Genomic DNA, 25,621 nt, shown 5'->3' on the forward strand with positions numbered 1-25,621 from the left:
GACAATTCATAAGGTAATATTTGTCTCAAACAACACAATTCCCTTAGACTTGTGAAATTTTAAGGAGGTGAAAAAGAAACACATGATGCATCCAAATATCATTTTATTCTAGTTGATTTCAGTTTTTTCAGGACTAGGACAACATTCAATTCTTGTTTATATTCCTTGTACATGGGAGCGGTCCAAAATTTTAAGAAGTAGCTGTTGAATCAAGTGTGCAAAAAAAAAGCAAAGGTATTTAGTCCTCCTTTTGTCTGTCTGTGTTCAGGTTTTTTTTTGTTTTTTTTTTTTTATTTTGGCATATTATGGGGGTACAGATTTTAAAGTTTCAATAAATGCCCATTTCCCCCCTCCCCCCAAAAGTCTGAGTCTCCATCATGACCATCCCCCAGATGGTGCACATCTCACTCATTATGTATGTATATACCCACCCCCCTCCCCCTCCCCCCTCCCCCCTCCCACCTGCCCAATACCCTATTACTGTAGTACCTGTGTGTCCACTTAGGTGCTAGTCAGTTAATACCAGTTTTCTGGAGAATATATCTGGTGCTTGTTTTTCCATTCTTGGGATACTTCACTTAGTAGTATGGGTTCCAGCTCTAACCAGGAAAATATAAGATGTGCTATATCACCATTGTTTCTTAGAGCTGAATAGTACTCCATGGTATACATATACCACATTTTATTAATCCATTCTTGGATTGATGGGCACTTGGGCTGTTTCCACAGCCTTGCAATTATGAATTGTGCTGCTATAAACATTCGAGTGCAGGTGTCTTTTTTGTAGAGTGTCACTGGATCATTTGGGTAGATGCCCAGCAATGGGATTGCTGGATCAAATGGTAGATTCAGTTGTATCGCTTTAAGGTATCTCCATATTGCTTTCCACAGAGGTTGAACTAGTTTGCAGTCCCACCAGCAGTGTAGGAGTGTTCCTCTCTCTCCGCAACCACGCCAGCATTTATTGTTTGGAGATTTTTTGATAAAGGCCATTCTCACTGGGGTTAAGTGATATCTCATTGTGGTTTTGATTTGCATTTCCCTGATGATTAGAGATGTTGAGCATTTCTTCATATGTTTGTTGGCCATTCTTCTGTCTTCTTTAGAAAAATTTCTGTTCAAGTCTTTTGCCCACTTTTTAATGGGGTTATTTGATTTTTTCTTCCTAATTTTCGTGAGTTCTAAGTATATTCTAGTTATCAGTCCCTTATCGGATGCATAGGATGCAAAAATTTTCTCCCATTCTGTAGGTTGTCTGTTTACTTTCATGACTATTTCTTTGGCTGTGCAGAAGCTTTGTAGCTTGATCATGTCCCATTTATTTATTTTTGTTGCTGCTGTGATTGCCTTTGGGGACTTCTTCATAAACTCTTTGCCCAGGCCGATGTCTAGGAGATGTGTTCAGGTTTTAAGAAGTTTAGAAAGACTAAGCAACATAAGTGGAGTAGGGGTTGCCTCAGGAAAAGAGGGATATGTCATGAGAGGAGAATCAGGGAAGAAAGAAGGAATAAGAAAAAGAAAAAAGAAAGTCAAGAAGGGGAGGATTCTGATTCAATGATTCTGTGTTAAATAGCTCGTTGTTAAGCAGAGTAGCATTGGTTTTGGTGTTAGAGTCCTCCAGAGAAGCAGAACCAATGGGACATGTATAACATATACATAGGGAAAGAGATTTATTCTGAGGAACTGCTCGTGAGATTATGGAGGCTGGCAAGTCTCAGTCTGCAGGGTGGCTGGCAGACTAGAAACCCAGGAAAGCCAATGGTGCAGAGGAAGCCCAAAGGCAGTCTGCTGGAGAATTCTCTCTCTCTCTCTCTCTCTCTCTCTCTCTCTCTCTCTCTCAGGCCAGTCTTTGTGTTCTACTCAGGGTTTCAACTGACTGAATGAGGCTCACCCACAATATGGAGGGCAATGTGCTCACTCAAGAGTTCACAGATTTAACACATTGACTGCCACACTAGAAAAAACAAATTTTTTCCCTGGGGCCATGGTGTTTTATTATAAAAATAGAATAAAAACTTTGAAAACAAAATGAACCTTTCTAATTGAATGAAAAATTTGTTATTCTTTATTATTTTCTGTGCATGAGTTATGTGAGACTCACGTGGCACTAGGATTAATTTTTAAACTGCACACCAATTGAGTTTTATGTAACTCATGACATATTTATTGAATTTGTTTCAGAGAATTGAATCTTCATATGTTTCATGAGGCCCCGGACTCAAAACTAGCATGAATTAAATATAACTCACAAGGCAATTGTGTGAAATGTTAATCTCATCCAAAAACATCCTCTAAATTGACAAATAAAATGAACCGTCACTGGCCCTAAGCTCCTCTGAAACCAAAAATAACCTATTGTTCTGTTTTGTTTTGTTTTTGTTTTTGTTTTTTTGAGATTGAGTCTTGCTCTGTTGCCCAGGCTAGAGTGCAGTGGCATCATCATAGCTCACAGCAACCTCAAACTCCTGGGCTCGAGAAATACTCCTGCCTCAGCCTCACAAGTAGCTAAGACTACAGGCACAGGCCTCATGCCTGGCTAATTTTTCCAATTTTTGTAGAGACAGGGTCTTGGTCTTGCTCAGGCTGGTCTTGAACTCCTGGCCTCAAGCAATCCTCCTGTCTCAGCCTCCCAGAGTGCTAGGATTACAGGCGTGAGCCACCATGTCCAGCCTAAACTTCATTTTTTTAAAAATACTATATTTTGGGGACTTGGTTACAGCAGCTTAGCCTTTACTAACTAATATAAACCATTGGTACCTGGAAATGGATGCTGCCATAGAATGACTTTATATATGTAGCATCATCCTAGTGGTCAGGGATTGGCAACAAGAACAGATACTGTGGCCCAGAAAGCTGGTGAGCCTTGTGCAAGGCATACCACTGTCCCTTCTTTTCTCTTAGGAAAAATGAATGTCTCTCTCAACTATGTTCCACAACACACATGAATACTTTTGACACACAATTGTTTCTATATGCTTCTTCAGAATACTTGCTTAATGGAACTGTTTATCCTCAGCTTATCCTTGAACACAAATGCAGGCCCAGAAATACAGGTTGAATGAATAAATAAATAAATGCTCAATGAATGAATGATTAATGAATGTTTGTTAAGAAAATTATTTTCTGAGGCTTCAGCTAGATAGGATTAACTATAAACACTCGGAATCTCCAGATGTCACGAAAGCCTGTCCCTCATTGTAAGATTCACATTACCTGTCCATCAAGGAAAGTCACTGGTGAGCCGGGGCTTCAGGACATGTATTAATCTTAAGCTTTGCTGACTCACAATGTCACTGCTGGGCCTTTGTTTGCTGCCTTAAATTTTTTTCTATAAAAAGGGCCACGATCAAACTCCAGGAGAATGGTATAAACTTGCTATTAAGATGATAATACAAGATGCAAGCAATTTAAAATTTTTTAAAAAACCTTTTGAAACCCCCAAATATCCTTTATAGTAGATCTATGTTTATTTTAGAACATACACTGGCCAGAGGAGATCGTGATGTCTTGTTCTTCCTATTCTTGTAATGCCGATGCTATGAGAACAGAAGGGATACATTATTCAGGAATTATAAAACAAATAACTGCAGGATTGAATTGTCTATCATATTACATTCCACAAAGGCAGTAATGACATGTACAAAAATCAAAACAAAGAACAAGGTCATCTATAATCCTAGCATCTTACAATGTTTTAATTTTTATACGTTCTGTTTCATATTTTATGTTTGCCTATTTTTTCAAAGGCACAATGAAAAAAAACACACACAGATAAATCTTACCTGTGTTCAGGCTGGACCAGCCCTGGGGTGAACCTCAGGTCACACTAATAGTCATCAGTCAGTATTTCTCCCATTCCACCCCTACTCCTGCAGAAATTCCAGCCCTCCTCAAAACCCTCCCTACTAGTTCTTGAGTTCTCGGGAACTAATCTTCCCAGCGATCATGTGTCAGTTCCAATTTTCTTCTCCTTTTTAGCGTCTCCCTTTGGAAACGAATCCTGTGGCTGATGCGAACACAGAAACCTCAGCTCTCAGAGGCTGTCCAACTCCTCCTCCCTGGTGTGACCCCTCTCTGTTCTCCCACCAGCCAGTGAGGGCGGCCTCCGGTCCGCAGGTAGCTTGCTATCCACCCATCTCCACCATATCCATCAGCAAATGCACTGTGTCAGAATAGGGACTCGGGCTACCAGGCAGTGCAAATGTGGAGATTTTAGTAAAACTGCCCATGTGGTTTGTACAGGCTTTTTTTTTTTTTTTTTTTTTGAGACAGAGTCTCGCTTTGTGGCCCAGGCTAGAGTGAGTGCCGTGGCGTCAGCCCAGCTCACAGCAACCTCAAACTCCTGGACTCAAGCATTCCTCCTGCCTCAGCCTCCCGAGTAGCTGGGACTACAGGCATGCCACCACCATGCCCGGCTAATTTTTTCAATATATATTAGATGGCCAATTAATTTCTTTCTATTTATAGTAGAGACAGGGTCTCACTCTTGCTCAGGCTGGTTTTGAACTCCTGACCATGAGTAGTCAGCCCGCCTCGGCTTCCCAGAGTGCTAGGATTACAGGCGTGAGCCACCGCGCCCGGCCTGTACAGGCTTTTTATTGCAGTCCATACTCCTTTCAGCATCTGTGTGTCCATAGTTTGGGGAAGGAAATGGCTGACAAAGTCTGCTTAGGGTCGTCTTTTTCTTTTTCCTGACCGTCCTGGGCTGAGCTTATCATACTTGATTCTCTTTTCCTTGTGATGAAGTTTTTACTCAATAGGTTCCTTAGTCCCACATGCAAACACATGCCAAGTAGGCCTCTTCACACAGGCCTAAATATGTTTAATTCGTCAGACAAACACAATTCAGGGAGTCTGGGTGTCCTAATACAATAGCATAGATAGAATTCTGTGTTTCGATTTTTTTTTCATTTCACATTTTGAGAGCATTTCCAAGTTACTACATAGTTCTCATAATTATTATGTAATTATTATGTAAGTGGTTATAAATAAATATCATATAGGATGGATATACCATCATTTACTTAATCATCTTTTATTTTGGATGTACAGGTTATTGGTGATTTTTCTCTAGTTGAATAAATGTGAATTGAGCAAGGACAATTTAAATGGTCTGGATTGTGTGTTTTACTTTGGAGACATATATATTAGTCAAGAAAATCATTGCTTCTGTAATCTCACAAATGTCAAGGGTGCAATGCTACAAGTGCTTATTTCTCAGGTATAAACAGTCCAGGGAGGGGTTCTTTGTCAGCAATGTTGGGGAGAGTTCTGCCCCACACATTCACTAGGAGACACAGGTGATGTGGGTTCCACCATCGTCAACAACATGGCTTCCAAGGTCTCTCTGGCCAGAGAGACCTATCTAGGCAAGAGAGGTTCATGTGAGGGTTTCTTAAAATAAAATTTACCCTTTTAATGGTCCAGTTTGATGAAATTTTGGTAATTATGTACAGTTGTATAACCACCAAGAAAATCAACACATTTTTCTATACATTTTTGCTTGTCCAGCTAATTTCTTTCTATTTTTTCAGTAGAGATGGTTCTCACTCTTGCTCAGGCTGGTCTCAAACTCCTGCCCTCAAGTGATACTCCCGCCTCGACCTCCCAGATTGCTAGGATTACAGGCGTGAGCCACCATGCCCAGCCACAAGTCTTTTTATAGACATGTTTTTATCCTCATGAGTATACACAAGAAGAGGAATTGTTAGATCAAAGTTAAACATATAGCTATTATATGTTTATACCTTTAGTAGGAATTGCCAAACTGTTGTCCACATGGTTTGGACTTTTACCCCTCCTCCCAGCCATGCCCCAGGATTCCAGTAGTTCCACACCCTCACCAACCCTTGGTATTGTCAGTCTTTATATTTCATCAATTCTAGTGTGAATGTAGTGGCATTGTGTGTTTTTTAAGTTTTTGCTATATTTTAATTTTAGATACTGTCAATTTCACTTTTTACCATATGAAGCTCTGTGGGGTCTGACAGATGTATATAGATATATACCCACAGTCAAGACCCTGAAGAATGCTGTTACCCCGGAAACTCCTCTGCTATCCCTTGGTAGTCAACCACCCCTCCACATTTAATCTCTGAAAAAATGCTGCTCACTTCTCCAAACCTACTGATATACCCAATAGACCTTCTATTGGCTATTTGTATATTTTCTTTTGTGAAGTGCCGGTTCAAATATTTTACGCATTTAAAAAGATTGGGTTGTTTGTCTTATTATTGAGTTGAAAGAGTTCTTTATACATTCTGCATATAAGCAAGAAGAGTACCCTCACTAGCCAGCACTTTCCAATACCTTTAGGTGTTGCTTTTTCATTATGTTCAGATTTGATAGTTGTTTTCTGTGGGGGAGTTGGTCTTGTAGGATCTTACTGTATCATTATGGGGAAATGGAAACTATGAAGAGGGTATTAAGGGACAGGATTGGAATTGGCTGTCATCAATTCTACTTGCAGTCTGTTGGCTGGAATTCAGTGATGGGACAACCCCCAACTCTACAGAAGGCTGGGAGATGTGGTCTATCTGTGTCCACAGGGTGGTATGCCCTGGAGGAGAACAGGGTTGATCAGCTATGATATCTGCTGTGGGGCCTAGAAGGAACATGCAGTGGCAGATGTTCTGGCCCAGGGACATGGTAAGTCTATTTCTAGATCCCTTCCACAAAAACTAATCACAACATACCTACCATATGCTAGACATGGAGCTACAATAACTGAGGCTAACATTTACTGGGCACTTACTGTGTGCCAGGCATACCTAGACTCTACAAACATTTCTTGACTGTTGAATGGACCTGATTTCTTGGTGTGGCCCAGCGGGGACTATCCCCACATCTCACTGTTACTGCTGTATGATGATGTGCCCCGTGGTACCTCCAATCTCACCGGTCTAGCAGAAGCAGGCTGCTTGCCAAGCACAGTCTGTTCCCGAGAGGGAAAGGATCATTGGAGAATCAGAGAATTAATATTCCCTAAACTTCAAGAGGCCAGTTTTTCCACTCTTTGGCTCATTATTTATGAGCTCCTGCTCACCCTCCAGAGTTTGGGTAAGATTCTAATTTGCAAGCTCTCTCTTTGCTCTCTGCTATGTCTCTGCACCAAACTCATGACTATTCAAGGCGTTCCATCCTAGAGCCGTTCGCAGACCCATGTTTTTTATCTTTTCATGGATTTCCTGCTTCCCTGCATAGTGTTGCCAGATTTATTTGTAATAGTCCTTTGATTATCCAAGTGTATTGGGAATGCTGTCTTTATTATAATTTCTCTGTTCCAAGCAGCTAGATAAAACATGTATAATAATAATAATAACAGCTAGCACTTGTTGGGCACTGTTGCTCACAAACTGCTTCTATTTTGTCCACCCCCATTACACAAATCATTTGCATGACCAGTGGTAGAGCTGCTTCACTTGTTCACATACTTGTTAGAGTAAAATGCTCAAAGTTAATTTATTTTTCCCCCATTCTACTCTTGTTACAGAGATAATTGACATTGCAATGGTCAAAAGATACTCAGCAGGAATGGCAAGCAAGGGAGGTAAAAGGACCAAATGATAAAAATAGGATCAAAGGCTCCTCAATATTTCATAATTGCATGGCTGTCAACACACCCACACCTGGAATCTCTCTTTTGTATTCCAGATAAACTCCCTTCCCAACCTGATCATACTGTCTAGTGCTGTCCTTCAATGCTGCCCTGTCTCTTTTTTGGTAACACACAAACTCCTCTGATCACACAGCTCTTTCTGACCTGGCCAGCTCCTGTTCTGTGTCATTACCCGTTATTATTCAGTAATACCTGGCTTTACTCTGATATTCCCTTATCTACCTCGAGACTGGACCTGCCCAGGAGAACACAATTTCCTTTGACCTCCTTCCTGAAATCTATGGCAGAAAAGAAGACTGGGGAATGCAACCATTCCTGGGTAGACTCTTACACAAGATAACGTATGTCCACCTCTCAGGATCATTCAAATTCTACAACTTAATTTCTGTCTCCCACGTCCATTCATTCTCTAATACAGTGGTCCCCAACCTTCTTGGCACCAGAACTGGTTTCATAGAAGACAATTTTTTCCATGGACTGGGGGTGAGGGTGGGAGGGTGGTTTGGGGATGATTCAAGCGCATTACATTTATTGTGCAGTCAAACCTCTCTGCTGATGATAATCTGTATTTGCAGCTGCTCCCCAGCACTAGCATCACCGCCTCAGCTCCACCTCAGACCATCAGGCATTAGATTCTCATAAGGAGTGCACAGCCTAGATCGCTCACATGTGTGGTTTGCAGTAGGGTTCATGCTCCTTTGAGAATCTAATGCCACCACTGATCTGCAGGAGGTGGAGCTCAGGTAGTTATGTGAGTGATAGGGAGCGGCTCTAAATACAGATGAAGCTTCTCTCACTTGCCTTCTGCTCAGCTCCTGCTGGGTGGCCCTGTTCCTAACAGGCCACAGACTGGTGCCAATCCATAGCCCAGGGGTTAGGGGCTAAAGCTCTAATAATCATGACACAGAAGAATTGCCTACATTCTCCATCTTCCCTTCTCCCTATTAAAAAGGATATTTTTAAGCATCTAAACCTCATAAAGTTATTGAGCAATCATTCTGCTATTTCCCTGTGTTTAAGCATGTGGGTAAACTTGTATGCCTTTTTTCCTGTTACTCTATTGCTAATCCATTTTTTTAATAGACTTAGACTGGAATCTCCAGAGGGAGATTGAACTTCCCTACAGGAAAGAATGAATGAGGAATGGGGTCAGTGCACCCTCTCCCCACTGTCCCCTCTGCCACCTAAGTACCCCAAAGCAGCATGCCCTGTGTCTCAAGGACACCTCCTGCAAATAGCTCTTTCAGATTTTGTCAAGAGTGCCACACTCCAAAGGCTCAGAATTTAGCCCTTTGAAATGACTAGGGGGTGGGCAACATTTCCTATCACACTCATCTCTGGATACAGGAGTCTTTAAACAGCTAATCATTCTGGGAAATACGAATAGTTGTTGAGGAGTGGGGAGCTAGAGTGAGGAGAGTTCTCTGGTCCCATCCATCCTGCTTCATTTTAGGGTAGCTGGAACTACCCAGGTTTTTGTTGTTGTTATTTTAATATAAATTCTCTGGTTAATTGCATGCGAGAGAAGAGGGGTGTCCATTACTGTTCTGTCTATCTTTCCTATCTTCTAAAATTTCTTTTTGATTTACTGCAACTTACTCTCTCTGTCCTTGATGAAATTTATTCTTTCATTTTGCCTGGTTTTTAAGTATATTTGTTTCCTATTGCTGCTATCATGAATCTGTCAGAAATTTGGTGGCTTACAGCAACACACTTATTCTCTGGCAGTTCTAGTGTCTAGAAGTCTGATGTCAAGGGTTCTAGGCTGAAGTCAGGGTGTCGGCAGAGCTGGTTCTGCAGGAGGCTTTAGGGAAGAATCCATGTTCTTGCTGTTCCCAGTCTCTGCAGGCCCTGCATTCCTTGTGGCCCCTTCTTACATTTTCCAAATACATCACTTCAGTTTCCACTTCATCATCATATGGCTTTTATCTCACTCGGATTCCTCCTGTGTCCCTTTTATAAGAATCATTGTGTTTATATTAGGTCCATCTAAATTATCCAAGATAATCTCCTCATCTCAAAATCCTTAACATAATCACATCTGCAAGTCCCTTTTGTCATAGATGGTGACATTCGCAGATTTCAGGCATTAGGGTATGGATATCTTTGGGGACATTATTCTGCCCACTAGAGCAGGACTCAGATTTCTTAGTAAATATCAATGTGTTGGACAACTTCCCAGGCTACACAGAATCCCTGATTTCTGCCTGTCATCACCATGACATTGAAGCTTTTTGTGGTATTGTTTCTAAATTTAATATAACACTTTAGAGATTGAGAAAGCTCAGATTTCATTTTGAAAGATTCAAAGGACAGCACAGTTAGAAGGTTAACTAGAGAGTTGAAAGAAATCCAATAATCTCAACTTTAATACTTATTGTTGTGTAACTTCCCAATAAGTCATTTTACTTCCTTAAATTGTAAAGTCTGGGTAAATACAAAGGTATACCTCAGGTTTGTCATCTGTAAAATGAGAATAGTAATGCTACCTACCCCATAGGATTGTTGTATTTACTGATTTATACTTACTTGTACTTTAAAAGGATTCATAAATATTTGTATCATTATTATGGCTATGTTTGCATTATGTTTCCATGCCTGATCCATCTAAAATATGGGTTTTCAACGAAACCCATGGGATCCTAGGAGGCCTTCGAACAGACTTCAGGAGGTACATGAATACCCAAAACTGTGTACATAATTTAGAAGGTGAGAGGTTTTGTAGCTTTCCTCAGATTCTTGTAGAGTTCAGTGACCTTAACAAGTTTCAAGGCACTGCAGTTGAAGGTAAGAACTTCAACTTGAGATATTAGAGGGAAGCTCTCTGATCACTAAACTTCCAAGGTAGCAGCTCAGCCTCCATCCTCAGGTCAATAAGCTTAAGAATGTGATTTTTATCAGAGCCCCTAGTGTTGAGCAGAGTTTCGGACTAATTAAGTCACACAAGACCAGTGTACAAACCAGAATGTCACCACGGTTGTGAATGGAGGATTGGGTGTCTAGTGACTGCAATACCAGTTGTCCTCATCACTGTTGCTTGGTGGGGGGGGTGCCTGAGCAGCACCCCCATGCTGATGGGGAGCCCTTTAAAAAACAGTCTCTTAGCTTCTGCCTGTTTTCTCCTTTTGCCACAAAACTTAAAAGACAATGGGAACTGGCGGGAAACAGTTCCACTGAGCAGCCCTTACTGGCATCAAAGTATCTGGAAAATGAAATAACTATTAAGAAAAGTAGTAAAGAAAGGGGGTTGCAGAACCAGAGGGGATGTTGTTATATAGACTCTGATAAAGTCTGATGAATCTTGTCTGTACCACGTCAAAGCACAACTCACAAATGACCACAGTACCCTTGTCTGTCACACACATGGCCTTCCTCTCTTTCTCTTGGAACAGTGCTGGGTAAAGGCCAAACTTCCCTTGGCCCATTTCTGTTGAACATGCAAACTAGCCCTTTCTGTTAATATATTCTTTCTGCAAAAGAATTATACTACAATTCATTGTAAGTTTTTTTTTTCTTTTTAATGTTCAGTTACATTTTGATAAAACAATTATCTTCTTCCCGTAATTCGATCTGGTGTCCTCCCCAAACTCCTTTTTCAGGCTTTTCCCTTCTCTCAGGATAGGTTACTCTCTCAGGTGGTTACCTTCATTCATTATTCATTGATACTTACTAGTTTTCACTGTCAGAGAGCTGCCTTTTCAAGTTCTCGGTGTGCCTTACCGAGTCCCTTCGTGTGCCAAACAAGGAAACTGTGATCATCATTGCATCCACTGTCATCGTGATAAAGAAAACAGCACTGTGAAATGGAGCTTTCCTCTGTGTGTTAATCTTAAGAGATCTTTTAAAGATTTAGATAATATTAGTTCCCTTCTTATAATTAACTTTTCCATCTTTTCTTCCCACTTAGAATAAAATCTAAATAAAATAAAATCTTTCCAAGGTGGAGTGGTCAATATTGGTGTTCTTAGCCCGCCCTCCAATCCCCATTTTCCTTCTTTTGGCTCAGCATCCTGAGTTTTTCTTGGGGACTCACTTTTCTCCTAATCTTAGCATATACTTTAGATGGAACTAATTCTTTTCTCAGATCTAAAGTGGGTGCTTTGCTTAGGGACTGAGCAATCAGCATATCTATGGTGATTGGTCCAGGGACAGACACACAACCCAAGCTGGCCCAATGAGGATCAGGTCTGGACATTTTAGGGTAATTATTAGAAATCTAGTAAGTCTTCTAGGATCGCTACACTGCAAGAATATATGTATGGCTGAATCTTATGTTCTTCATTAACTTGTGACATTTCTTGCCACATTTCACCTTTCTGGAAATGAAGCAAACCCAGGGGAAAACAGACAGGTGAGAGAGACCCAGCCTGCCAAGATGCCGTTTGAGAGTGTTCTTGTCTACACTTGAGCTCTGCAGACACCTGAGCAGATACATTCCCTCTTTCCTTGCACCAGTTTAAATTGCATTTCTGCTACTTGCATCCCCCAAAGCCCAGACTCTTCACATGGCCTGAGTGGACAGGCTCCTGCCTCTCTCCCCTCATCTTGTGTTACAACCCCCTTGTTCTCTGTCTTGTAGCTGTTCTGACCTTTTGTCAGTTCCTAGAAAAAATCCACTCTTTTCTACTCAAAGGACTTTGTTCTTACTGTTCTCTTTCTTCCAAATGTCCTTCATGGGTTCCTTCTCCACCTTCAGATCTCTGCCTAACCGCTCCTCAGAAGCTCCCCTAACTATGCCATACTGACACACGGCTCGCACACTAGACCGCAAGTTCCCCTGGGGCAGGGACCACATGTGACCTGTTCGGGTTTATTACATCAGTGCCTGGCATTGTGCCTGGTAGGTAGTCAATGTTACAGAAATATCTGTGGGCAGATTTCTTGAATGTGCCATATTTGTTCTGCTTTTCCCTCTGCCTAGAATTTTCCTTCCTTAATTCTTTGCATAGCCAGCTTCTTCTTCTTTCAGTCTCAACCCAAATACCATCTTCTCAGGAGGGCCTTCCCTGATCATAAAGTCTGGAAAAAAAATACCTCTCTTCCTATCCTTTCTATTACATTGTCTAGTTCTATATTCTTCGTCATACTTATCATGCCTTGAGATTATCTTGCTCAATTTTCCATTTATTTATTTATTTTCTGTCCCCAAGCAGAATATAAGCTCTATGAGATCAGAGATTGTCTTCATCCGAGCTTCATCCCTGCTGCCCTTGGCAGCGCCTGGCACATTACAGGATCTCCCTAAATATACGTTTGTTTTATCGAATGGATGAGTGAATGAAAGTCAAACACTACAGATTGCACTCATTTGTATGCTTTGCCTCATTTAATCCTCACAATTGCGTGAAATAAGCACTATCATACTATTAATTAGTTTCATATCACAGGGAAGAAAACTAAGTCTTAGAGAGACAATGTCATTTGTCACATTGTTAGTAATTTGAGAAGCTGGAATTCAAATCCAGATATGCCTGTTCTGTGGATGACAATTCATTTTCTATCTCTTAAAAATATCTGCTTTATTTCTCATAATGCCAAGTAGAAAAATAGGGTTCCTACTCCCCACTCGCCCTCCCCCACTAACCCATTAACCTTATCCTTATGGCTACGGGCAGCTGGACAGATGTAGCTCCTGCAACCTCAGCTGCATGGGGTAGGGCCTGCCCTGCTGGGTTCACTACACACAGGAAGCAGGAGAGTGCTTCCAGCTCCAAAAGGAGAGCCAAGACAGGCTGGCCTGGGCACGCACCAGGAACTTTTCCCCAAACTTCGCTGATCAGAAGAGTCTCTCTCTTCCCAAGGGACTGGAGCCAGAGGAGGTAAGAGAAAGAGAGGTCTGAGGAAAAGGGCAAAACTGTTTTCCTAATACTTCCAAGAGGGCCAAAGTTCTTGTTTAGTGGATGGAGGCAATAACACAGGGAGAGGGAGAAATTTCCCCAGCTTCAGCCCTCAATTATAAGAGAAAAACTCTTAAGTTGCCATTGATGTTGGAGACTCTGGAGTATGGAGCACTATCTATACTAGCAGTATCAGGGCTCAGCTCAGCCAACACAGGTAGTCATATCACTCCTAAAAAATCACTTGGCTCCTCTATACTACTTTTAGGGTCACGTTTAAACTCCTCTGGGCAAGGCCCTCCATGAGCAGCCCCGGCCCCTCTGCAATCTTATCTCCTGGTCCCCTGCTGGCAACCCCACAGCCATGGTGGTGGAGCCATGAACATCTTACAATTCTTCACATCGCTAAGCCATTGCGCATGTCATTTCTTCCCTGTCTGGCTAATTCCTATTCAGCTCTCAAGATTAGGCAGTTAACCACGAGTAGCTCGAAGGCAGGTTATGAACCCTGGGCTTCTCAGAGTGGCTGCCTTGAATGAGTTTCAAGAAGGTGGCTGAAAGGCAACCTTGCTTGGAAGCCTTCCTGGAACCCACAGGCAGTGGTTCTCAAAGCATTCCAGTGCATCTCTATTTATAATTCTTAAGCTACACTTTACATGTTGTTTCCCTTTCTTTCTGACAAAAGAGGTTGTGTCTTGTGCATCAACATATCTCCAGTGTTAAGGCTCAGTACCTAGCACATAGTAGGTACATGATAAATAATTTTTGAATAAAACCTCTTTGAACCTGTACAAAGTAGAAAGCATTGTGCTAAGCACTATTGGGGAATATAAACAAGTGTATCTGATCTTAATGAAATGACAGTCCACGGGAACAAGACATGAAAGGTTGACAATGTATTCTAAGAGGCACTGTGAGATAACTTGAAGAAAATGCTATAGAAATTTAAAAGAGGGAGGGACCATTTCTGAATTGCTTATAGTAATAACAATGACCACATACCCTCCTTTCCACCTGGAAATTGACTCTTATCTGTTAACTATTTTCTTAATAGGTTTAGAAGCATCTTTCATTGTGTGTCTTGGATCTGTTTTAAAAGTAGGTGGGGCATAAATAATAAATAAAGAAAATAATGCCCAACGCAGGGTGATCAGGCTTGGAAGGCCCTTTGAGTTGTGGGCTCAGACGCTATCCTAAAAGTTTGACTTGGTGTTAAGGGGTGGGGTTCTAAGTTAGAGATAGCAGGGTTTAGATTCTACACTGAAAGGAAGCAGCTGGTGAGCCCTGGAAAAAGTTGAAGGAAAGTGGTAACGAAAATGGATGCTTCCCCAGTCCCTCCGGGGATAGCTCTACTGTCTGTCCCCAAGACTCTTGAAGACTTCCGGGCACCTCCTGGGAAGCAGAGAAATGAAATATTTGAGTCCAAACAAGTAAATGGCATAGACAAATTATCTTCTTTCCCATTGGGAGCATTTGGTCTAAAATCTGATTTGTGCCTAGGAATTATCAGTCCAGAATTTTCATTATTTTAGAGGATTGATATTCCATAGTTCGGTAGGATCTGTCACTTGAGTTTAGTGAATATCTCAGGACAACACATGGCAGGCCATGGTTAACTGGTTGGATAGGTCTGTTAAACTGAATTCTTATTCAAATATGAGCATCTCTGATTCTGTTTCTGACCGTAGGTGACTTTAATTCCAAACTGAATTTTCCCAATATTTCTGTTACATGGGGCATGGAAGAGAAAGTTTGTTGTGGGGTTTTAAACATAAAGGATTTAAGAGCTGGGATGGGCCTTCTGGGTCAATATGTAAATTAAGACATACAGAAATCTCATTTTCTTTTTCTTCTTTTTCGTAAAAGAGGAAGTGGAGAGAAAGGAGGATACATAACTTGAACACAAAGTCTGGCTTTTCTAAAATGCCCCAGGTCCTCGCTCTATTTTAAACTCAATAATTCTCATGGCATCGTTCATGTGGAATTAATCACAGCTTGGTGACATCTTAGAAATAGTTTCGTGTTGCTTTTAACTACTCAACTTTTTATGCCTGTGCGTTTGGTACTCTCGGATACTAGGCTACCAGAAGGAAGGTGCTATCTCTTCTTGATGTTCGATCTCCCTTCAACGTCTAGCACAGTGCCTTGCTCAAGAAATGCTTGTTAAGGAATTAACGAATAATCCTTGGAAGGAAAGATGTAAAGATGAAATTTATGTCTCTCACGGTGAGAACGTGCATTTTCTCCGTTTATTTAAGATATGAATCAGCTAGTCAGCGTAAATTGCGCTTTTTATATATGCTCCCTAGGTGTAGGTAAGAGCTTCTGCTGAGATTGAGAAATTCGTCTCAGGAGGATAGCAAAGTGGGCGGGGATCTGGAAGGCTCGGGACCTCGAGGAGGAGGCGGAGTCACGGGGAGTTTGAGCCTTTCTGTCCAATCAAAAGGAGTCGGTAGGAGCCCGAGGGGGAGGCAGAGGGGGAGCGGGAGATCAAGAATCCTGCCCAGTTACGCGAGCCCGCCGGCCCGAACGGCAGCTTCTCAGCTCGGGTGCTTGTGCCCACGGACAGCGGCCGACTCCGAGGCTGACTCCAGCAATGGCCTTTGCAAATCTGCGGAAAGTGCTCATCAGTGACAGCCTGGACCCTTGCTGCCGCAAGATCCTGCAAGATGGAGGGCTGCAGGTAGTGGAGAAGCAGAACCTGAGCAAAGAGGAGCTGATAGCTGAGCTGCAGGTAAGGCGAGCGGGAGAAAAGCGAGGTCTTCAGGGCAACCTCTGCCAAAACCAGCTGGCTGCGCTCGGGCCAGCACGCCCCCTCCCGTGTCCCCTGTGTCAGTTCCGGGGCCTCCAGAGATTGGGGGATAGCGAGGGGTAGGGGAGAAGGAGGAAGAAACGAACGCCGGCGAGCTGCAGGATGCAAACTTTCCATGCGGTTTGCAACCGCGTGTTTGGCGTTGGCTTGCCTCCCGCGAGCATTGCAAAGTGCAGGCTGCTCCAACTGGTCCTGCAGGCTGCTCGCGGGATGCCAGCACTGCTCCCTGCGCCTTCGTGCGCAGCGGCCCAGGCAGCCGGGTGCCGTCTCCCTCCACCTCCCCCACGCGCGAGGGCTTCGGAGGAGGGGCACCAAAGTGGCCTCTCTGCCAAGAACCCGGGGACCGGCGACTCTTCCCGAACCAAGTCCTGGCCCGCCCAGCGGATTCCAGCCTCCCCTGCAGGGCGCTGGCGCAGTCCCAGCCAGTCTCGTGGCTGCTGGGGAGCTGCTGGGGAAGGCGGCCCTCCTGGGGCAGCAAATGCGTACCCGCCTCTCGTCTGATGCAAGACTGCAGCGAGCTTTCACCGCCCCTCGGCCTCCGGGAGCCCTTGGAGGAAATGGGGTGGGCCAGGGACCCGCGGTCCAGGCTTAGCCTCCATCCGGGCCCGGGCTCAAGGCCTTACCTTTGGCTTCCTGCCTGGTTAGGAGAGACCATACTGGAGTAGAATCCGATCCCAACACACCCTCACCCCTCGAGGAAATTTATAGTCTCAGTAAATCTTAGAAACATATCTCCATTTGTTGTGATATACGATTGATTAAACCTATTTCAAATCTTTACCTTGTTTGAAAAGATCCTGCAAGGTTTGGTGGCCTTGGCCAGTACATTTATTTTGTGAACTCTCCACTCCAGTGCCTGCACTTCCTACCTCTTGCGATCCACCCAGCTGCCCAGAGCCTGTGCCTCACCCCGTGGGAGGCATTCTCCCCACACCCGCACCGTGGCGCAGTGGTTTGGGAAGCAGCAGGCTAGTTGGGGAGCATGGCAGACACGCGGAGGCAGCTGAGCCCACGACCCTCCAGCTGCCTGCTTCTCTGCTGCAAAAGTGGAGAGAGGAGAGCCTCCTCACACTCGTCACCTCCTTTCCTGTGTGAAGGTAGCAATAGCTCTGGGCAATGCCCAGGAAGGCAGTGGCGTGGCCTCCAGACCAGCTGCAGACCCTCAGACTCCACCAAAGCACCAGATTGGGAAGAGTAGCCTCCATTAGGGGCTCTGCAGCTCTCTGATGGATATTAGAAATCTTATGCCCCAGTGAAGGGGCCAAGGAAGAGTTGACGACCGGTCATGGGTTCCGTGAAGTCAGGAGTTGGCTGGGTGGGTGCTGGGAGTCTGTGCTGAAACTTGGAGAACTTTTTAAAGGCACTTAAAACCCTTGGCAGGAGAGAGGGAGTGTTGGTTGTCTAACTGGACTGCTGGGCATCGTTGGGCTGTTCAGGGGGGCTCAGCTTTCATGCCTGTCTTTGTAAACCATTTGGTTCAGAATACCAATGAGTCTCCCTGGGCAGCCTGCCGAAAGGTCCTCGTTTCTGCACTCTGCCTTTTTCTTCTGCATGTAGAGTCATCTGGCATAGTGTCTCCTGCCCTCCCCATTTAAATCTTTTTAATGCTGAAAGACGCTTTAGCACCATTCCTTGGTTCCCACATTTGCTCTCTCTCACTCCCCAGTCAGGAAGTGCAATCATCCCTCCCTTCCCTCTCAATGGTGCTTTTCAGACTGGAAGCAAGTCACAGCTGGGTGTCATGAGGCATGACCAGCATTTTAAAGAGCAAAGTAGGAAATATCAGAGAGCAATACAGACAGTAAGGCTATAAGTATTGTTTCATGAACTTTGTTTCAATTATGTGTGTGTATGGGGAGGTATAAAACCACAATATAAAGATGTATTTCTTATTGCAGGTCTCCGTCAAAAACATTTGGAAAACACTGGCTTAGAATAGTAAAGCATCCTGTTCAGAGCTCACATCTTAAACCTAATATGCAGAAAAACATTTATTTAGTCTTAGCATGCATCAGTGGCTTTTAAACTTTGACAATGATCCACAATAAGAAATTCCTTTTATATCATAACTCTTTATACTCATACATATATGTACACACATAACATACACACAGGTTTTATGAAGCGATACTACATCTGATGCATTCTGATATTTTCTTCTGTTTTGTTAAATAACAGTGCTAAAGGACCACTAAATTGAACAATGGTAATGCATTTAAGTTACTGAAACACAGTTATATCTTTATATCTCAGAATTTTAAGAAAAATTAAGAAAGGAAGGTGGCTCACGCCTGTAATCCTAGCACTCTGGGAGGCCGAGGTGGGTGGATCACGCAAGGTCAGGAGTTTGACACCAGCCTGAGCAAGAGCGAGATCCTGTCTGTACTAAAAAATAGGAAGAAATTAGCTGGACAACTAAAAATATATATATATATATATATATATATATATATATATATATATTTAGCCAGGCATGGTGGCACATGTCTGTAGTCCCAGCTACTTAGGAGGCTGAGGCAGGAGGATCACTTGAGCCCAGGAGTTTGAGGTTGCTGTGAGCTAGGCTAATGCCATGGCACTCTAGCTGGGGCAACAGAGCCAGACTCTGTCTCAAAGAAAAAAAAGATTAAGAAGGGAATAAATCTTTCTGTGCAAGAGTTCATCTTTTCAAGGGCTCTTTAAAGACAACAAGTTCCCAGCTTTTACACAGAATTTAGTTTATAAAAGTTAAATGGTCACCTGGTCGAACAGGAATATAGGGTATATCTGCCTCCTCTGTAGCTGGGGAATAGGACTTGGAGTGTTTCAATGACTGATTTAAGACAGAGGCAGGAGCCATGCTAGAATTACCCCTAAGGCCAAGTCTGTCCTCTTGGGAAAGAAAGCTTGTGTGAACTTGAGGAATGAGAATAGGTTTCCACAGCTGAATTAGCATAGTTTGTCTGGAACTGGCATAAATCAAGCAGTTTTCCAGCTGAAAGGCAGCTAAGGGCAGAGGGATGGGGAGGACGATGTGCAGGGAGTATGGGAAGTGCCAGTTCCAGCCACATTAGGATATAGAAGGGATACAGAAACCACACCAGAGAGCAGTAAACTGCAGAATGTTGAGACTTGCATTCTCAGCCAGGAAGTGCCAAAGAGAAGGGAGGACCTCAGGGCCCTGGGGAAGAAAGTTCTAATCGCCAACTGCCAACTGCACCGAGGATGTGAGCAGAAGTGGGCTTTTGATAGTTTGCAGAAGTAGAGGAGAGAGCTGGCAGGGAGCAAAGTCTTTGAAGGAGAAGATTTATAGCCTGAGGCAGGAGGGACCTTGGAGTGCAGGGGTTACAGGGCTCAGCGGGAGGTGGGTTGGCTGTCAGTAAATGTGTGCTGATTGGATGAGTGGATAGAGCAGGTGGGTGAGCTTCTAACACGCTGTCTGGGAACTGCTGTCTGGGAACTCGGTTCTAATGTGGGGGCCAGGGTCTCCTGAATGGGAGTCTCCAAAGGCAGATTCCACCCTGGGGACAGGTGAGCTTTGACACATGTCTGTACCAGTCATATTGGAGATTCTTAGATTCCCTGGCATCAAAGAAGGCTGGTTCGAGGGAAAAGTGGAGACACTACGGGATATATCTCTGTAAGGGAGATCCATCCAGAGAGACTGATCATTAAAGAAAAAATAGTGCTGTTTCTGTGTTTGTTCTCAGTGACTGCAAGGAGGGGTGGACTGCTGGGGTGTCTGCAGTCCCTAGAGCTTGTATTTCCTGTGCAAGCAGATTGGCCAGGTTTGGGAAGCATGGTGGCCACTTTGGAGAGAGCACTGAAGGGCCCAGGGGAATGATTGGGGCCTGAGACATGGGCCCTGGAACTCGATACTAGAGAAGAAGGATGATAAGATGACTCTGGGTGGTCCCTGCTCCACTTGCTCCCTCCCCCCTTATCAGTTGAACTTTGACCTTTGGTCCTGGGTTGACCACTTCAAAGGGGGTTTATTTCCTCAGTGCGTTACCCATTACCTAAGGTGTCCTTGCTGGTTGCAAAGGAATGCACGCTAAAAATTGCTCATGCACCGCCCAGCTGCCCTCCAAAAAAGTTGTGCAGTGTGCACTTCTGTTCCCCTCCATACTCACCAACACTGAATATTGTCAATTTTCTTATTTCTGATGGGGGATTTTCGGGCACACAGAGTGTTGAGATTACTTGGGGAAGGATGGTGGGTGTGAGGATGGGGGCCGGTGTGGGTAGGTTTCCCTGGGCCTCTCACATCACTGAATTCATTTAATCAGTGGGAGTGGTTTATTACCAACCATGAGCTCGCCTATAACCTAAAGGCAAGTTGCTCTTCTAGTTAGAGGCATTTGTCTCTACCGTCCCCCAAAGGCAGGCTGGCTGGGAGGAGCAGGTTATCAGGCGATCGGGACACCTTTGTTAAGGACCCTACATGCCATCTTGGAGAAGCCAAACAATTTCTGGAGTGTGTCTCTAGGTTCAGCTGTGGTTAAATGCTGTGTTTGGGAGATAGTTGAGAACTTGGACTTTGGTGCTCAACAGCCTTGGACTTGATTCCAGCTTCTGCCATATCGTAGGTATGTGACCTCAGCAAGGTCACATAGCTAAATTCTTTACATGTCAGCTTACTTCTCTGTTAGGTGGGGATACGTATAGTATCTGTCTCAGGATTGTTGTAAAGCTCAGTGCCTGACATAAAGTACTTGCTCAAAAAATGGTAGCTATTATGACTGGTATATCCCTCCAACAGATTTTATGGTTTGGTTTCTGCACCCAGCTGACTGTAGCCTTGGCTCAGGCCTTACAATTTTGACATCTTGGCAGGCCCACCAGCTCTTCCTTTATTACAGCCTCAGATTTGGCCAATGACAATGACTTTCCAGTTCTTGGGGCTAGTTTTTTGGCCTGTAAGAGTGACCTTGGGCAGGTTACCTCTCAAAGCCTCTGTTTCTTCATCTGAAAAATGGGGATAATTATGCCTATTCTCCTTGGAGTGAGGTGACCGTCCATGGTGACCTACCCCGTCATTGGCAAGCCCAGGACTAGAACCCTCCCTGGCTTCCTGATTTTTGGTTTGGTGCTTTTGCAACTATGCTTGCTGTTTTCTCACCAACTTGGGACAGCCAACTGGGACAGAGTGTGGACTTGTTCACCTGCTCCATTTCTTGGGGCTTCTCATTTAGTGTTTGGGCAAGAACATCCTTATTCTGGGAAGATACAACATACCCCAGGTTTCTGGGTGAGTCTGAGGAAGGGCTCTAACTTAGTGCAAGTATAGTGGCCATGATGAATTCAGTGTCTTATTTTTTGCATATGTATATTTTAGTCAAATATTGCCTAGGTCTCTAAGCAACTGAAGATGAGTTTAATTGCTGTTATGGCCCTCTCCTCCCCCTTACTTTGGTCTCAACTTCAGGAAATGTTTTTCTTTCAACCATTGTTTCATTGACTTCATTTACTCATTCAGCCAACCAATTACTGAGTGCCTTCTGTGTGTCGGGCCCAGGGGCTTACAAAGTGGAGTCAGATCCCCCCTGCCCGTCTGTAGGTCGACGAGCATCTAATGGAGGAAGTGATGTTCATTAAGCACGGCCAGGTATTGTCCCAGGTGCTGTACCTGTCCTAGCTCATTTCCTGCTCACACCCTTGAGGAAGCTGAAGCTCAGATTCATAGCTGGTCAGGGATGGAGCTTAGATTTGAACCCAAGCTTGATTGATGGCACAGCCTTTCAGATGTGACTACAAATGACATTGCCTTTCTTTCTTTCAATTTATCCAAAGCCAGCCAGCCTGGAAGAACTGCCACTTTGAGGAAAGCAGTGTGCAGGAATGATAGGGTGTGCAGAAAGGAGTAGGAAATGGTCCTTGACTTCATCGTGTGTCTGATAGACACGCCAAGCGTTCATCCAGGAAGGGCTGGCCCTGGGCACGCCCCAGGCTGCAGGTATTGTGGTGCTCTCTAGAGAGATGAGCTAGGCGCCCAGGGACTGATGCTCCCTCTTGCTGGGCATGCCAGGGAAAATGGTTGGTGTGTTAGAGCTGCAGTCTCCCCCCTCTAAATGAAAATCATCATGGGTCCTAGTCCACCCTTCCCTGCAGTCTGTAGTGAGGATGCCAGAGACGTCTATGAGCATCCATCATCAATGACTTCCCATCGTTCTGGGAGCGCACCTCTTACCCAAGCGTAAGCCATGATGTGCCTGAGGTTTTAGGAAGCCTTGCAGAAGGACTTTGTAGACCCAAGTGTTTCTTCTGCCTCAGGATTGCGAAGGCCTTATCGTGCGCTCAGCCACCAAAGTGACCGCTGATGTCATCAGTGCAGCCGAGAATCTCCAGGTGGTGGGCAGGGCTGGCACGGGCGTGGACAATGTGGATCTGGAGGCCGCGACAAGGAAGGGCATCCTGGTCATGAAGTAAGTCTTGGAGGGACGGGTGCAGAAACTGTCCAGGACATGGGGGGAATCACACAGTAGAGAAAGCAGAATGAGTTAGAAGGGCTTCCAGGAGGGAGCCTTGTCTAGGGCCTGGGTCCAGACAAGTGGGCCACACTGACAGCCTAGTGGCTCCCAAGGCTTTTGAGATTGAGGCCTTCTGAGTGATCTCAACATGTTTCACAAACCCACCCCACGTGCAATGCTTGCACCTCTGCAGCCTGGCTCGGGAGTCAGAAGCACGTAAGTGAATTTATCTGCATTCTCTGCAGAAGCTCTGTCCTCTTTGCCTCCTTTGCTCTGTTCCTGGAAGATTTTTTTTTTAGCTGTACACACAACCTGTTTTAGCTGATGCACAACCTTTGCTAGTAGACTATCGACTCTACATTCTTCCTATTCCTCATTGCCCTGCACCCTTCTGGAGCTGAGACCCCAGTTTCTCTTGCAGTGCTTCCGGGTCAAGAGAAGGGTCTCCTTTAGAGCTGTTTTTGCAGAAGCCCAGGGACAGAGGTCGTTGTCAGCATGCCTGTGCTGTGCTGTACCTTTTCTGGCACTCAAGTGGTGTGGCAAGGCCATCCCCAGACCTCTTCTCTGTCCTCAGCCTTTTCCCTGGGGGACCTCACTGTCCTCAAGACTCCCCCCACCCCACCCCCTTGTCTAACTTCCCCATGCACTTCCCCCTGGAGGGTAGGGGTTAATTGACAGGCACCTGACTGAGGTCAATATCCGACAGCAGAAATGTTAAACGATAACCCATCCCACATCCTTGCCCTGGACTCGAGGCAGCCAGCCCCCAGCCTCCACACCTCTGCCCCCTCCCCTACGCAGCTGTTGGGGGGGGGGGGACAACGAGAAGCCAGGTGGCTTCGCAGAAAGACAGTCTCTGAGAGTCCTTTTATCTTATACAGCATCTCTTGACTTTTTTTCCTTGTGATCTTTAGTTCTAGAGATGAGAAGACAGACCCAGTAGGGGAGGAAGGAAGGTGAACATGTAGGTTGAATTCTTTAAAAAGCATAAAAGGACCTTTGAGAAAAGAAAAACAGCTTTGTGCATTGCCACCTCTGTTCTCCTTTCTATAAAATGGGCAGTCTGCATTGCCTGTGAGTTAGGGTGTGAGAAGGCTTTCCTTAGTGAGAGACAGGAGGAGAGGTCAAACAGGTGGAGGTGAAAATATTAGCTTTGTTACTCATGAAAGCCATGCTGGGTAACTTGATGAAGATCTGTGGGCAGTGGGCCGAGCTCTGAACCCAAGACACTTGCTCAGTCATCACGGGCTCGGCGTGGAGCGGCAGGGCATTTGTGCTGTCCGTGGGCAGGTAGATCCTAAGATGAGAGCAGAGAGAAAAGGGCTGAGCCACACACAAATCTCCAGCTCACTTGAGACATTTCTCCTCTGCCTGGGGAGGAGCAAGTGAGTTTGGGCAGAGAGGCCAGATGTGTTTCTCTAATGGAGGTCCCCCCCAACAGGGAAGCATAAAGCCAGGGCCAGGGGCTTTCTTTCCAGGCCTGGGCGTAAGGCCAGAGTACGGGAGAGAATCCAGGAGGACAGAATGGGGTTGGGGGTTTGTACTAAGAACTGGTCAGCTCATGTGCAGGAGAGAGATCACAGCCTGCACTCAAGGCTTTCTCTGGGGGTGGGAGTGGGAACACTGAGTCTTGGCCCACTGACATCACCCCTTTTCTTTGATCTTTAGCACCCCCAATGGGAACAGCCTCAGTGCTGCGGAGCTCACCTGTGGGATGATCATGTGCCTGGCCAGGTAAGTCCCTGACTTCTCAGCAGAGCCAGTCTCCGTTATGCCGATTCTCACCACTTGTCTAGCAAACTGATTCAGAGAAACTCAGAAACATTTCAGCCTGGCGACGTGCAGACTACTGACAGCCTTCAAGGCCATCAGTCCTGTTCTCAGCATTCATTACATAGGTTCCCTAGTACAGAAAAGCCAGGTGGCTTCTCAGGTGTCCAGTGACTGCATACGGGGAGGGCAGTAGATACAGCCATTGCTTGTTACCCTGGAGCAGGCTCACTGGGGAATAAGGGCCTGCATGGCATGATTTTTCTTCTGTTTCTCCTCACTCATTTCCCACTCCACATGCAGACACTGTTCCTTCTCTAGCCGCTCACTTGCAAACGCTCTCCATACCCAGCTGCCTGGAGCATCTTTCTCCATTGTTTGTCTAGGTATTCTCTGCTTATTTTTCAGGATTAAGCTCAAGTGTCAATTCATCATCCAAGGAGTTTGAGGTTGCTGTGAGCTAGGCTGATGCCACGGCACTCTAGCCTGGGCAACAAAGCGAGATTCTGTCTCAAAAAAAAAAATTCATCATCCAAGCATCTCTCTCTGGCTTCCCCAGCTGTGCTGTGCCCCTCACTGATTCCCCTGTCCCCAGGGCTTACTTCTGTCACTGTCCTTACAAATCTGTATTTTAACAGAACGAAATACAAACCTGTTTCGGGATCCCCGTGTCTACCTGTGGCTTCATAACACAGTAGAATGCAAATGGTCAAATCTCGTGCTCTTCCAGCAGGAGTCCTACAAGGTATGGGCCTCTCGAGTAGAGGGGACAGCCTAGAAACCAAAAGGATGTGGCTCATAATGTGCACAAGTCCTATTGTGTTAGGTGGTGATTTGGCAAAACTGGTTGCATTGAGCCCTTCTGTTGAACAGGCAGTTTGAGCATTTCTGCGGTCGGTGGGAAGTGCAAGCTTCCCAGTAAACAAGGCAGGAAGCTGTTCTAGGTCCCTTCGAAGATCCTTGGATCCTTAAACCAGGGGATTTAGGCAGTAAGGTCTCTTTCATTCAGGTCTGAAACCTTCTAAGACCAAACCTTCTAGGAAATAACCTTTTTCTCATCTTAAGACCTGCTTTCTCTCCTGCTGGGGGAGGATCTGGAGAGTTAACCTTTGCTCTAACTCATCCTCAAGCTATC

At 44.8% G+C, this 25,621-nt stretch overlaps 1 protein-coding gene and 1 long non-coding RNA gene across 2 annotated transcripts in view; one reads left to right on the forward strand and one right to left on the reverse strand.

Annotated features, from left to right (window-relative positions):
• Positions 1–3,446: 3,446 nt before the first annotated feature.
• Positions 3,447–12,390, reverse strand: LOC105869788 (uncharacterized). Its single transcript, XR_001153283.2, has 3 exons — positions 12,266–12,390; positions 11,289–11,388; positions 3,447–3,536 (listed from the first exon to the last, which is right to left on the reverse strand). It is a non-coding gene; the product is annotated as an uncharacterized LOC105869788 (long non-coding RNA).
• A 3,537-nt stretch (positions 12,391–15,927) lies between these two features.
• PHGDH (phosphoglycerate dehydrogenase) overlaps positions 15,928–25,621 on the forward strand; it is a 30,904-nt gene continuing 21,210 nt past the window's right edge. The window contains exons 1-3 of the mRNA XM_012761861.3: positions 15,928–16,189; positions 22,520–22,671; positions 24,385–24,450. Of these exons, the coding sequence (XP_012617315.1) occupies positions 16,052–16,189; positions 22,520–22,671; positions 24,385–24,450 (356 nt within the window). The 5' untranslated portion in view covers positions 15,928–16,051. The remainder of the gene's footprint in view (positions 16,190–22,519; positions 22,672–24,384; positions 24,451–25,621) is intronic.

This window comes from Microcebus murinus, chromosome 2 (assembly GCF_040939455.1).
Source record: "Microcebus murinus isolate Inina chromosome 2, M.murinus_Inina_mat1.0, whole genome shotgun sequence".
Classification (NCBI taxonomy): domain Eukaryota; kingdom Metazoa; phylum Chordata; class Mammalia; order Primates; family Cheirogaleidae; genus Microcebus; species Microcebus murinus.